Raw genomic sequence first — 13,431 nt, 5'->3', positions numbered from 1 at the left:
ATGATCACTTTTTTTGGCGTAAATCACAAATTAAAGATTAAATTTATTTCGTTTTCATTCCCATGTAATGGCGTAAATTGAACTTACAAAATTAGTTGAGTACGTGCTGCTTACACAGGCAAACTCTGACTCATACTACAAAAACAAAAAATACGAACCAAATAACGACCCTGTATCTCGAGGCTAATCAGATTTAAAATTTTGCAAAATGGTAGGTACCATATACTGTGGAGATATTTGTCTTACTAGATGGCTGTCAGCCATGTCTATTTATGTCATGCACAGTCATATCGGCAATTGACAGGAATTTACAGTTATTTCTTTTCTGTTTTTTTTTCTAGCATTATGATAACTGTTTACACTGAACCTACAGTAGTAAATGAGTGGTGTCGTGTAGCAAAGCATACTATGGAAAACAACATCTTGTTTATTGCATAGAGTAACTTTTCAGTATAGCTTCTTACATTGTTCTCAAGCTCAGCGTCCAAATATAATCATAACAAAATGCATGTATTGTGTTTTTTGTAAATGCAAATTATTTTGACAGTTGTTGGATTAGTGTGAGGCAAAGTTGATTGAATAGTATAATACTTTCTGGATGACAACTTCTTTATTTCTATGATGCAACATTTCGGTATAGCTTCTTATATTGTTTTCAAGCAAGAGCGTGAAAACGGTAATAGAAATACAGAAGTTCTCATCCATAAACTATTATACTTTTCTATTATCCATCAGCTTCTAAAATGCCGGTCATAACAGAGCAAAGTTGACTGTAGAAATTGGGATCAGTATTATTGTAGTTTTTTAGGGGTTATAGCTAAAACAGCACCACAGCAGAATAGCACCAAAATTGTTTGGCGAAAACGGCACCATATTGTCGAAACATGCTACTGGTTTATGGGCTAAAACAAGACCAATATTTAAAACAAGATATGACATTGACTTTCATTTTTTTATTTCAGTTCATTACATTAATAATGTAGACTGTGTAGCTTTGTGAAATATAAACAAATATAAACTAATATAGACAACATAAGACATTCATATAATCATAACACATTACAAATCCTTTTAAGACTCTTTTCAATAATTCTCTTACTGAATTGCATGAATTCAATAAATGATTGGTCCATGGATAATAGCACATTTTGATAGTAGTTGTGACAAGGACAGGTCGCTATCCTATCATATTCCAAAGTTCGAAAACCTCCTCCTGCTTAGCTTATTATGGTTTGCGTATGTACGCCTTCAGTCTAATATCTGTCGCAGCTTGCCGTGAATTGGAACACTTTGAGATATCCTATCCAATAGTCTTTTCACATCAGTCACAAGAAGAAATGGCTTTCTCACAGACTTGTGAATGTTGACTTCATCCATGGAAGCTACCTGAAATGGTACATGCACATATGAATATATGAAATTGTAAAGATTTCAATCATATCACTATTATTATATAATATAGCAATGATTGAGTGATACAAATTATTGACATTACCAGTATTCCCAGTTCTTGACATTTTCACCAAACTGCCAGTGTCAAGTGCAACAAGCATCCATGGATGCGGATAATGGGCAAAGTCTTCCTAAGAGCTCTCCATACTGCCTGCTCAAAATCCAGGATTCTGTTGAGCTTCCTCTATGATGCAGGCGCCAGACTTATATATAATACTAACAGCTTCCTTCTTCACCTGCAGAAAACATAACATTTACGCAGACCGATTAATACACTACTCAATTAACAATCTACTACATTACTGTGACTGTCAATTTAATATATTATAATATCAAAATATTACTTAGTGCCATTTTCGCCATGACTTTTATAGCATTTTTCATCAGGTGCCATTTTGCTGTGATGTCATTTTAGCCTGAACTCATCTTTTTCCCCTAAATACTGATGAAAGTGCAAGTGGTACAGTTTAATGGCACATCTACCTAATCAAAATGGCAATTACGCATGTCAGTTCTGTAAAAATGCCCGTCAAATAGCCGATCTAATTGTTTTTGAGAAAGTAAGTCCATTTAATCGTGTTAATATGACAGACAAAATGAAAGCTACCGAAAAGCAAATCATGTGTATCATGCTGTACTGATGTAGATAAACATGTTTCTTCAAGTGGGACGCAGAACACTGAATTTGATGTGTAGGTGAGGTGGAATTTATTGTCAACCTGAAGAAAGGTTTGGATCCATCAAACTCCTTAAATGTAATTTGATGAATGCTTCATCCTAAGCTAAAAATCATATTTGTTGTAACTGGACGGTCACATGTCAACAGGCTGTTTTTTGTGGTTATGAAACCACATCAGCTGATAGGTCAGATTTTTCCACACATAAAAGTATCTGCCAATATCAGGCCCCCCTAAGTAATTGAAGGAATTACAACAAATTTGAAGGCATTGTATCTCAGATATTTTGTAAATAGCTCTTTCATCTTATGATCCAATCTATCTCAAATTTTGCAAGTGGATGTTTTGTCAGACGAAACAATGCATGCATTTCAGGTCAAACTATAGAATATATTTGTCATGATAAAATAATAGTTTTTGTGTTTTTTGTGGTGTGGTTTATATTTACGATTGATTATTGAGCGATTACTCAGCTCTGTTATAGATCAGCAAATTGGTAACCTGTAGCAATAGCAATTTAAAAGTTGGAAAATACAAGACACAACATGTTGATCATCCTAGTCATGCTGATGTTGTCCAGTCTAATGTGGTATGGACATGATAGGAGAATAAAGAAGATGACTGAACTCTGACTTTCAAAATCCGTTGATTTGAGAAGTCTCGAACAAATGCAAGCTGTTAATGATAGTGTCTCATTTCAGTACGAAAGTATGACAACGCTGTTACATGTGGCCTGGTATGGACAGCCCACTTCGTGGCGTACCGATGTCGGACATGCGGCATCTCTCCGTGCATGTCACTATGCTCTGACTGTTTCCAGGCCGGCAACCATGAGGGCCATGACTACAACATGTTCCGCAGCCAGGCAGGGGGCGCCTGTGACTGTGGGGATACTAGTGTCATGAATCCTTCAGGGTGAGCTGCAATTATGTCCCATTTCATCTGTCACGTCTGTGTCGTCTGAGTTTTATCCTTGGTATGAATGATCAATGCTATGAGTATGCGTATACTTATTTCCCTCATGAATTTTTTTTGTAATCATTTTGTTTCCGGAGCATAACTCAGAAGCTGTTAAATATTTTTAGACCAAACTTGATAGATATAATCATCTCAACCTATAGTTGTGGCTTTTGCTATTTACAGAGTTTTGAGTTTTTTTATTTTTTTGTTTTTCCTTGGAACATTTTGGTGTTAGTCTAGTGGTGGGGCAGGCTTCGTTTCCGGAGCATAACTCAAAAACCATTCAATATTTTGCTGCAAAACTTGGTAGATATATCAATCTGAACCTATAGTGGTGCCTTTTGGTATTGACAGGTTTTTTGTGATTTATTATTTTCTTGGTTTCCATGGAAATGTTTCAGACATAGTCTCAAATGTGAGAGGTGTGTTTCGTTTCCGGAGCAGAACTCAAAAACCGTTCAATATTTTTCTGCAAAACTTGGTACATATACCAGTCAGAAGCTGAAGTGGTGCCTTGTGCTATGTACAGGTTTTTGTGATGTTTTATTTTCTTGGTTTCCATGGAAACGTTTTGGACCTAGTCTGAAAAGTGAGAGGTGTGTTTCATTTCCAGAGCAGAACTAAAAAAATTCTTAATATCTGTTAGTAAAACTTTCTAGATATGTGTGGCAGACCCCAAAGTGGTGCCTTTTGTTTTTTTAAGGTTTTTGTGATGTAATATTTTCTTGGTTTCCATGGAAATGTTTCGGACTCAGTCTCAAAATGGAGGGGTGGGCTTCGTTCCCAGAGCACAACTCGAAAACCATTTCATATCTTTCAACAGATCTTGACAGATATATGAAATTGTGCCTTTGCTGGTTACATATATATGGCATTTATAATTTTCATGAATTCCATGGAAACAATTCAAACTTAGTCAAAAAAGAACAATGAGTAACTCTCAGATTATTTGTCCTTTCAAACATTTTGGGGGCCGGGGGGATATGTCATCTTCTGATGACTCTTGTTTAGATTAATTCAAGATACAGTCATTCCTCGCCATAACGCGGGTCTTGGGGTCCACGGATGACCCCCCTGGTTTTTTAGACATGCACATTCTAGTACCTATTACACAATGTGGAACAAAGGCCAAGTAAAATCGTACTTTCCATGGTATTGTAACAGATATATTATATATTGCTGTCTGGTTAGTATATAATGCATATTTAACATAATAATGGACGCCGGCTGTTACCTGTACATTTTCCATTTTACGTAGGAGACAGTCTGAAAAGTCACCGCTGACCTCCCACGGTACTTGCAACTTTGATTGTAAAAAACAAAATGTTGGCCATTTAATTGTTAAATATTACTTCAATGAGTCAGTAACACGAGTCTCTGAGTTCGTGGATTACGACGCTGTAATCTGTTCGTGATTGCTAAGAGTGTGAGGCCATTGGTGCTATCGCGGTAAGCGCGAAAAACGGACCCTCAGCAATGTGGCAAGCGGAAGTTATATGCGTATGGAATGAGGTAATGCCATTCTTTCATGGTGTCTCCCTTGTTTCTGTCATCAGTTTTAATGAATAAAAATATGATCGAATTTAATTAAATAAAACATGTTTTCTGACACCCTACATTCTCAGATGACTCTGTTTACCTGTGCTATAGCATGGTGTGTTGCACACAGCAAACATTGTAAGTACTGGGCTGATGGCATGTCTTGTCTTTAATAAGTTAGTACTGTATTTCACTGGCGGTATGATTATTTTTTAGAAAACCCTGCTTGTTTTAAGCATCTGAAAAACAATGGATATGCATGATAAACACTGTCAGTTGCCATCCGCACGGGATTTCACTGGTGTTATTGCGAGGGATGACTGTAAATGGAAAAACGACTAACCTTACATTGTGTGTATGTGCGTGCAAACTTGCAAGTGTGCATGTGTGAACCTTGCATTGTGTGTGTTGTGTGTGTGTGTGTATATATATCTATATATCTATATTTTACAGTCAGATTTTGAATTCAGACATTCCGTAAAATGACTAAGAGACAATTCACATCTGTGAGCTGTGACTGGTGGATGAGACATAGCTCTCTGGACATGCTGTCACTGTGAGAAGATTGACATCTCCTTGATCCTGTTCATTGTCTTCACATATTTGTGTATTTGGAGTTTCATTGTCGGTGGTTTCTTAGGAACTGCCTCACTGTGAAGATTGAGTTTGGTTTTACGCCACTTTCAGCAATATGCCAGCAATATCATGGCAGGATGACAGCATGTAAATACATATATATTTTCAATCTACGATGAGTGAGCTTTCAGAAAATACTAACTTTTACCCCACTGCCACTAAGTCTGAATAATTGCATCCCTGATCCTTATATATTTTTAAACTTATCTGATCTCACATTATGCAGCTCTCCTCTTCCTCTATGACCATCTGTGGAAACGTGTGCTATGAGCTAAGTTGAATCAAATCTTGCTGTCCTCTGACGACCCGACCTCTGCCCCCACCCTGACATCACCACCTGTCAGTCACCTCTATAATCATGATAATTGTGCAGCATACTAAGATTCATTCTCTTTCTTGTCTCTACACCTTGTTATGGTTAAAATTTCCAAATTTTGTCATCTAAGTTATGCAAATAGAAACCTAATTAAAACTAGAGTCCGTCCTAAAATGAATAATGTCATGGTTTAGGTTCTGCCCCCGCCATGGCCCTGACCGACAGAAACATGCAGTGCACATGCCCGGAGACATGATGGTCAATGCAGAAGCAATGATGCCCCAGGTCTTCCTCCGACTCGTCCACTATCTCCGGGACAACTGTAAACCAGGTCAGTTCAAAAGTGTAAATTGTATTTGAATTGTTATCAGTCAGAGATCCAGATAAGATGAGTATCTGGGCAAAATATGCATAGAACATTTACAATTTTGCTTTGAAAAAGTTGCATACCAATTGTGGTTTGTGTTATGTTTGATACGCTAACAGTTTGAAAAACATTCGTACAGAATGTATTTATACTTATCACTTGCATAATGAAAAAGACATTAATTGCTAGCTATCAAGTTGGACTGTTAGTACAGGGCTAGTGTTGCACTGTCAGTACAGGATGTATGATTTTTTTTTGATAAAATGATTTCCATTATGTTTAAGTTGGTTTTGATTGGGTATGACATTAGGCAGTACATACCTATTTAGTATACAAACCCCAGGACATGTAGTTAGGTTAGTGAAATCATTGAAATCATTGAAATAACCACATATTTGAAAGCAGTGGGTAATTGAAAATGAAATACCCACTCAACATTCATAATACCCACTCCAAAAAATACAGTGGGTAGAGTACCTACATGAGCTGAATCTTATCTGGAGCTGTGCATTATCAGTGGATCATTAGGTAGATGTCCTCATTGAGCTCTCCATCAGGTTATTCCATGTCATATTTAGCTATCCACTCTCTTGTGTCATATTACACTTTGTTCCTCTGCCACATTAAAATCTAAGTGGGTCAGTATAGTCCAGAAATCCATAAAAAATTGACCTGCAAGTGGTTAGGAAAATATTTCAGGTATGTGTTGTAATGCCCAATGAATTGCTATTGAGTTGAGTTGTCTCTTGTAGATGTGAAGAGTTCCTACTGTGTAACAATGGATGATGCAGAACAGTTCCTGTCCTTCCTGCAGAGCCTCACTGATATGGGAGCAGCCATGAGACTGGTCATGGCCAAAACTCTGACCAGTGAACAAGAATACCGACGTCTTACTACAGGTACATTTGTTGTAATAAATCCTTGGAATATATGTGACCAGTAAAGATCAGGGTTAGAATATTGATCTTCGGTATCCCATGTGTGTTGTAAGAGGCAGCTAACGAGACTGGGTTGGCAGGCTCGCTGACTTGGTTAACACACATTGTCAGTTCCCAATTTGTGCAGGTCAGTGCTCATGCTGTTGATCACTGGATTGTCTGGTTCAGACGCGATTGTTTACAGACCGCCGCCGTATAACTTGAATATTGCTGAGTACGGAATTAAACTAAACTCTCTCAATCTTGAATATATGTATGCTGAACAGCCAAAATGCAACCGTCTTTTGTTTGTTAAGTTTTTAAATAGAACACATTAAAATGAATACTTTCTTTAATGAGATTTCAGTTTTTTCAAAATTTGTGTTTCTCTTTCAGGTCAGTATAATTTCAATAGAAACAAATAACACCATGTAAACGCAAATAATCCAAATACATGCAAAAGTCCAGAGCAATATTAGCACTAAGGTGACCTAGACCTTAATAGTTCCACATTAGGTAATAGGTAATAGGTACTGTAACGCTGATGTTTAATAACTCGGGGTGGGGGGGTGGGGTGGGGGGGGGTCATCCGTGGACCCCAAGACCTGCATTATGGCGATGGATGACTGTATTTCAACTTTAAAGATTTGCATTTTTTTTAATAATTTGTTACTGTAAGTCCATACCAATAGGAATTAGAATCTGCAAGTTGTGTTTTGTGTTGCATGTGACCTTTTAGGTAATCTTAGCGCTAAGACTATTTCTGTACCATGGCACCCTGTATTGGGGCAAACTCAAGATTTGTTTTGTGTAGGGCTTTTGCAGAAAGGGCATGGAGGAGGAGGAACAAGGTGGTTCAGGCACTATGAGACAGGCTATCCTTTTAATTTGTCTGTATTCTAATTGTCCAATCAGAATTGTTCCTAAAATAGTGTTAGCAGAAGTCGCCAAGTTGACAGTTGATTTCATGCTAAAAATGACAACTTTGAGTGGTAAATGAAATCAGATGTTTCTACTTGTAGGAAGAATCGAATTGAAAGTGATCAAATCAAGGGTCCATTGTCGAAAATGAGACTGAATCGATATCTAGGTGAATCGTTGCAGCCCTAATGATCAGTGACAATCAGATGATGTCACTTCAGGTTTATCAAGGAACTTAGTATGCATCCCAGAGTAATTGTTGTACTATAGCTATGGTTTAATGGATCTTCTGATGTTTGTTTCAGAGAAAATAGCGCACAACCCCTACTGTGTTGATAGCCAGAAGAACTACGTACAAGCAAGGGAGATCATGCCGTACCCTGCCACTTTCGAGAAGTACCAGAGTAAGGAATCTGCTCATTCTTCTGTCAAAGTATTTCCAGAGCATGCTTAGGACCTCATCAACCCTTTATAGGTGGTCTTAAGAACCAGGGCAAGATTTTCAAAGTTTTCTTAGCACAAAGATTGTTAATGTAAACATATATGGCACTTTCAACTATCTTGGCACTAAAAGACCTCCATAAATCCAGGCCCTGGTAGACTGGGTGAGGTAGTCAAGGGGGGGGCATGTGATGAGCAGCGTCAGTATCTGCTCATGTACATACATTCGTCCTGATTCTTATTAACATGATATCTCATTAACTCTTGGCCCAATGTCTTCAAATTTAGTGATGGGTTAGTCTTGGGGATTACACAGATATCACTTGATTTGGGTGACTTTGGCCATATTTTCAAGGTCACCACAACACTTGGACCATTTGTCAATATCCTGTTAAGACTGTATGTCTCATGCACTGTTGTACCCAATGTCTTCAATTATGTAGACAGGTTACATTTGGGGATTAGACACGCATCAGTGGATTCGGCTGACCTTGATCTTAGTTTCAATTGTCAGTAATTTCAAACTCTTATTAACGCTATGTTCGCATCAGAACAACATCATCCCTAATAACATCAACATCACTTATATACGAGGATATGACCTACGGTAAACACAGCAAATTCAAACCAAACAAGTGTTTGCCACTGACATGGCAATGTCCCCTTCTGCTAAAGATGAATGAAATATGTACCACATTTACAAGTTTTTATCTTTGTCACATACATGATTAATTATTGTGTGTGAATGTGAATAGGGTCATGTCACCTTGAAAATAAGGTCAAGGTCACCCTGAAATGACTGGTTGTCTGTGTAATCACCTAATGCAGGCTGTTGACATAACTGAAGACATTGGGTACAACAGTGCATGAGATATATGATTGTTTGAGGATTTCCTCCTTTGCAATCAACCCATGGAGATGCGGGTTAAAATTTGTCTTCAACAACCCATGCTTGTCATAAGATTGAGTTCAGCTTTACGCAGCTTTCAGCAGTGTTTCAGCAATATCATGGCAGGGGAAAACATGAATCGGTTTGACAAATTGTACCCATGTGTTGAATTGAACCTGGGTCTTTGGTGTGACGAGCAACTCAATCTGCTGTTTGTGCCAGCTGACCTACCAGGTCATGTATATGTAGAGTAGCTCAGGTCAAGCTAAACAAGCTGTAAGTTGTCTGATCCAGACTATTTTGATACCTGCTCCGCCCTAAAACGGAAAAATTGCTGAGTGCTGACCTTAAACAAGCAAACAAACAAAACTCTTGCTATCATGTGTTGCAGACAAGCGAGGACTGAGTCAGAAGCTGCACCACGTGACCCTGCTGGATGAGCTTGTGTTCTGGATGGTCAAGTATGAGTTCCCCGAGAGGATTGTCACCCTGCTTCTCAGTATGCTGCCTGTGGACTCATACAAGGTGTGTGTGTGATCAGTGTACCCAGGTCAGCAATTGATTACCACAATGCTTACATCCAGGGGTGTCAAATCTGAATATATACTCATGGAAACAAATGAGGGAACACCTAAATGTACAAGTGTTCCTTTATTGTATTGCACTGTGAGTGAAATTCTGGAAATAAATAAAGGAACACTTGTATTTTCATCATGTTTTCACTTATTTTTTTCCATGGGTATATACTGTAATTGTTCCCTAAATTCTGAATTTCCACATTTGAACACTTTTCCTCTTACCTTGAGTTTTAAAAAGGTTAAACGGATGTTTTTTGTCTTTGTACTCTCAGCACATATATTGAGCTACTGGTGTGAGTGAGTGCGTGAAGGAAGGAGGTGGGGTGAGTGAGTGAGTTCTTCAAGCATTGTACTCGTGTTGGGAGTCAAACCCTCGTACAGGTGGACGCTTTAACTACAAGGCTGCCCCCTTGACCTACTAAATAATGTCATGCTCTGTTCCATGACCAGTGTCTTCAGTGTGTTTTGTGATTTTCACACTGATTTTCACACTGAAAGGTATGGAAAGTGGGCAGTGAAGGACAAAATGATGAGTTAAACTCAGATTACACATATCAGTGCTCATGCTGTTGACTACTGGATTGCCTGGTCCAGTCTCACTAAGTTACATACCTCTGCCCTATAGCTGAAATATTGCTGAATACGGCATAAAACTAAACTCACTCACTCACAAATGTAGGACTGTTTTGGCGGGAGAAGAGAGGCTACCCATGGGTGCGCCATATTACGATTGCTTCAGGGAAAAGAGAAGGGATATATAAGCAATAAACATGAGTCAGGGTAATTTTATCATAAAAATTACATTATGCATTTATATCTCTCACTGTCACTATATCCTTCCAGGAAGCTTTCACACGTGCATTTGTGCACCACTACAGCCGGATATCCCTGGTGTTGGTGCAGGCGCTGAACCGTTTGAATGTGGCTAACAGAGTGGTCCATATCAGCGTCCAGCTGTTCAGCAACGAGTCCCTGGCATCCAAGATGATGAGAGAGTGCAACCTGCTGTATGTCCTTGTCCTTAGTCTCACGCACATAATCGAAGACATACGCACAGAGAGCACACTGGAAGGTAAGGAGCTGTAATATTTTCACCCTTAGAATCATAATTTTTAGTCATATAATTGTATATGATTGTATGCTGATATGGGCGGTGCAGTAGCCTAGTGGTTAAATGTTTGTTCAGCATGTTGAGAACCTGGGTTTGATTCCCCACATAGGTACAATGTGTGAAACCCATTTTATGATATTACTGGAATATTTGCTAAAAGCCTCATAAACTAAGCTCACTGTATCTTGATGACTGCACAATGCTGTCAGCCACTTGTTTGATTGGTTCAGGTGTGGTGGACAACCAAGTGGTTAAAGCGTTTGCTTGTGACGCCAAAGTCCAAAATTCAAATCTCCACATGGATACAATGCATAAAATCCATTTATGGTGTCATCAGCTGTGATGGAATATGGCAGAGATCAGTGTGAAATCACTCTCTCATTCACTGACTCACATCAGTGCAAATCTCTATATTATTCACTGAAATCAGAGTAAAACCACTCACTCACTCAAATGAGTGTAAAACAACTCATGCAAATCAGTGTAAAAATACATCAGTGTAAAATGATTCACTTGCTCCAATCAGTGTAAAACTGCTTGCTTACTCAGTCACTCTCTAAAGTCAGCATAAATCCACTCACTCACATCAATGTGAAACCACTCACTCAAATCAGTGAAACCACTATCTCACTCATTCAAATCAGTGAAAACCAGTTTGCTTGCTTGCTCACTCACTCACTCACTCATATCAGCATAAATCCACTCGCTCACATCAGTGCAAACCACTCACTGAAATCAGTGAAACCACTATCTCACTCACTCAAAGCAGTGTAAAGCTGCTTGCTCACTCACTCACTCACTCACTCAAATCAGTGTAAAACTGCTTCCTAACTCGCTCCTGATGTTGTAGACCCCGATCCAGCCAACAACTTCCACAATGTAGTGGACTGCAGCAATGAGGTGATGAAGTCTCACTGCTACTGGCCCATCATCAGCGACCTGACCAACCTCCTCACCCACTCGTCTGTGGCCTCCAAGTTCCTTCAGGACGAGGAGCTGGTCACCATGTGGATGGAGCTCCTGTCCTACCTGCAAGGTCAGACTAGAAGCCTCCTACACTGACATATACTGTGACAAAGAGTCATATATATTCAGGGGGCTCTGAATGCAGGTTCAAAATGCAGATGCCCTTTCGGGCATAATGGAAAAATGATATTTTAACGTCACAGCTCTTGTTTCCACCAATGTGGACGGAATTTAGAGAAAGTCCATCGGGCGTAATAGAAAAATGATATTTTAACGTCAGCTCTTGTTTCCACAAATGTAGACAGAATTTAGAGAAAGCCCATAATATGAGGATGTACTTTGTACCCTTTCTATTACCACCTGTATTGAATTATGCTAGTTTTGCTTCCAACAACACAGTTAACTGGAGCACAAGAGCTCCTGTGATTTGGTTCAATTCAACAAAATTCACATCTCCATGGTTTCCATTTTCAATAATAATTTCAATTCGATATTTGAATACCTATCTAAATTATTTCCATGCAGTCAGAACATAATTTCAAATTGAACTGGAGCAGTTTTGAGCAGTAGAATAAGGCAAGAATGTGATTGGTTTACACCAGGCTAATTATCCAATGAGAATTGTTTTTATCGACATCACCAAGTTAACGATGGATTTCACTAAAAACACTGACTCTGCATGTTAAACTAAATCTGATGTTTTTACTTGCATGAAGAATCAAATCGAAAATGATCGAATCCAGGTCCCAGTATTGAAAATCGATTCCGACTGAGATCTGGATGAAACATTGCAGCCCTATTGAACACAGCAGCAGATCTGTTCATATGCTGGTTCTGGTAACTTTTTTATGGTAGTCGCTGATTACAGTTTGCTTTCTCTAAGACCAGTTTTACCGCACAGGGTATGATGCAGTTATGTAGAACCAAGCATTAAAGTCTGCTATGAGATTGGTCCAATGGTTATTGAAATGCAAGTTACCTCTCAATGCCATTGTGTTAGATATTAACTATAACAGCATGGACTGTGAAATGTGACACTCTTCCTCCTGTAGTCCATATTATAACGACATAAAATTGGTCTTCAGCCACTCATGTTTGTCATAAGAAGGGACCACGTGGTCATGCTTGCTGACTTGCATGATACACATGGTCTTATCTGAATTATGTAGATTGAATCCTATGCTGTTGATCACAAGATTGTCTGGTACAGATTTGATTATTTGCAGACATTGCTGAGAGAAGCAACAAGCAACAAACAAAACATACAAAGACCATATAACAATTTTTTCATTGTTATTAGGTATGAACTTGAACCAGCGTGAGTTGCAGCAGCACGTCCAGTTTGAGGCGGACTCATACTACGCAGCTTTCTCCGCTGAGGTCGAGATCGCAGCCTCTCTCATGTGGTCCCTTGCAGCTCACTGCAAAACACGGGTATGTCACTTGAGAAAAGTGTCTTCAACAATACACATGACTTTGTTGGTTATTACAAAAAGTTTTTTCAAAGTATAAGATGTGTGACTGTTTTGTATTTTGTGAGAAATTGCAACAAAGATCTGACACAATTTGACAAAAACATATGACGGATATTCGTATCTCCTTGAATTACTTTTCTGTCTTTCTCCTGTATATTTCTCTGATAGAGAATTTCAACCATATGG

At 38.7% G+C, this 13,431-nt stretch overlaps 1 protein-coding gene across 1 annotated transcript in view; it reads left to right on the top strand.

Moving 5' to 3' along the window:
- Positions 1 to 13,431, top strand: part of LOC137255788 (E3 ubiquitin-protein ligase UBR3-like) — a 46,461-nt gene that overhangs the window by 423 nt on the left and 32,607 nt on the right. The window contains exons 2-9 of the mRNA XM_067793321.1: positions 2,831 to 3,044; positions 5,775 to 5,911; positions 6,700 to 6,846; positions 8,091 to 8,189; positions 9,507 to 9,640; positions 10,537 to 10,765; positions 11,655 to 11,840; positions 13,071 to 13,204. Of these exons, the coding sequence (XP_067649422.1) occupies positions 2,831 to 3,044; positions 5,775 to 5,911; positions 6,700 to 6,846; positions 8,091 to 8,189; positions 9,507 to 9,640; positions 10,537 to 10,765; positions 11,655 to 11,840; positions 13,071 to 13,204 (1,280 nt within the window). The remainder of the gene's footprint in view (positions 1 to 2,830; positions 3,045 to 5,774; positions 5,912 to 6,699; positions 6,847 to 8,090; positions 8,190 to 9,506; positions 9,641 to 10,536; positions 10,766 to 11,654; positions 11,841 to 13,070; positions 13,205 to 13,431) is intronic.

This window comes from Haliotis asinina, chromosome 11 (genome assembly GCF_037392515.1).
Source record: "Haliotis asinina isolate JCU_RB_2024 chromosome 11, JCU_Hal_asi_v2, whole genome shotgun sequence".
NCBI classification, from domain to species: domain Eukaryota; kingdom Metazoa; phylum Mollusca; class Gastropoda; order Lepetellida; family Haliotidae; genus Haliotis; species Haliotis asinina.
The sequence above is the reverse complement of the archived record's forward strand: the minus strand, read 5'-3'. Positions and strand labels throughout refer to the sequence as shown.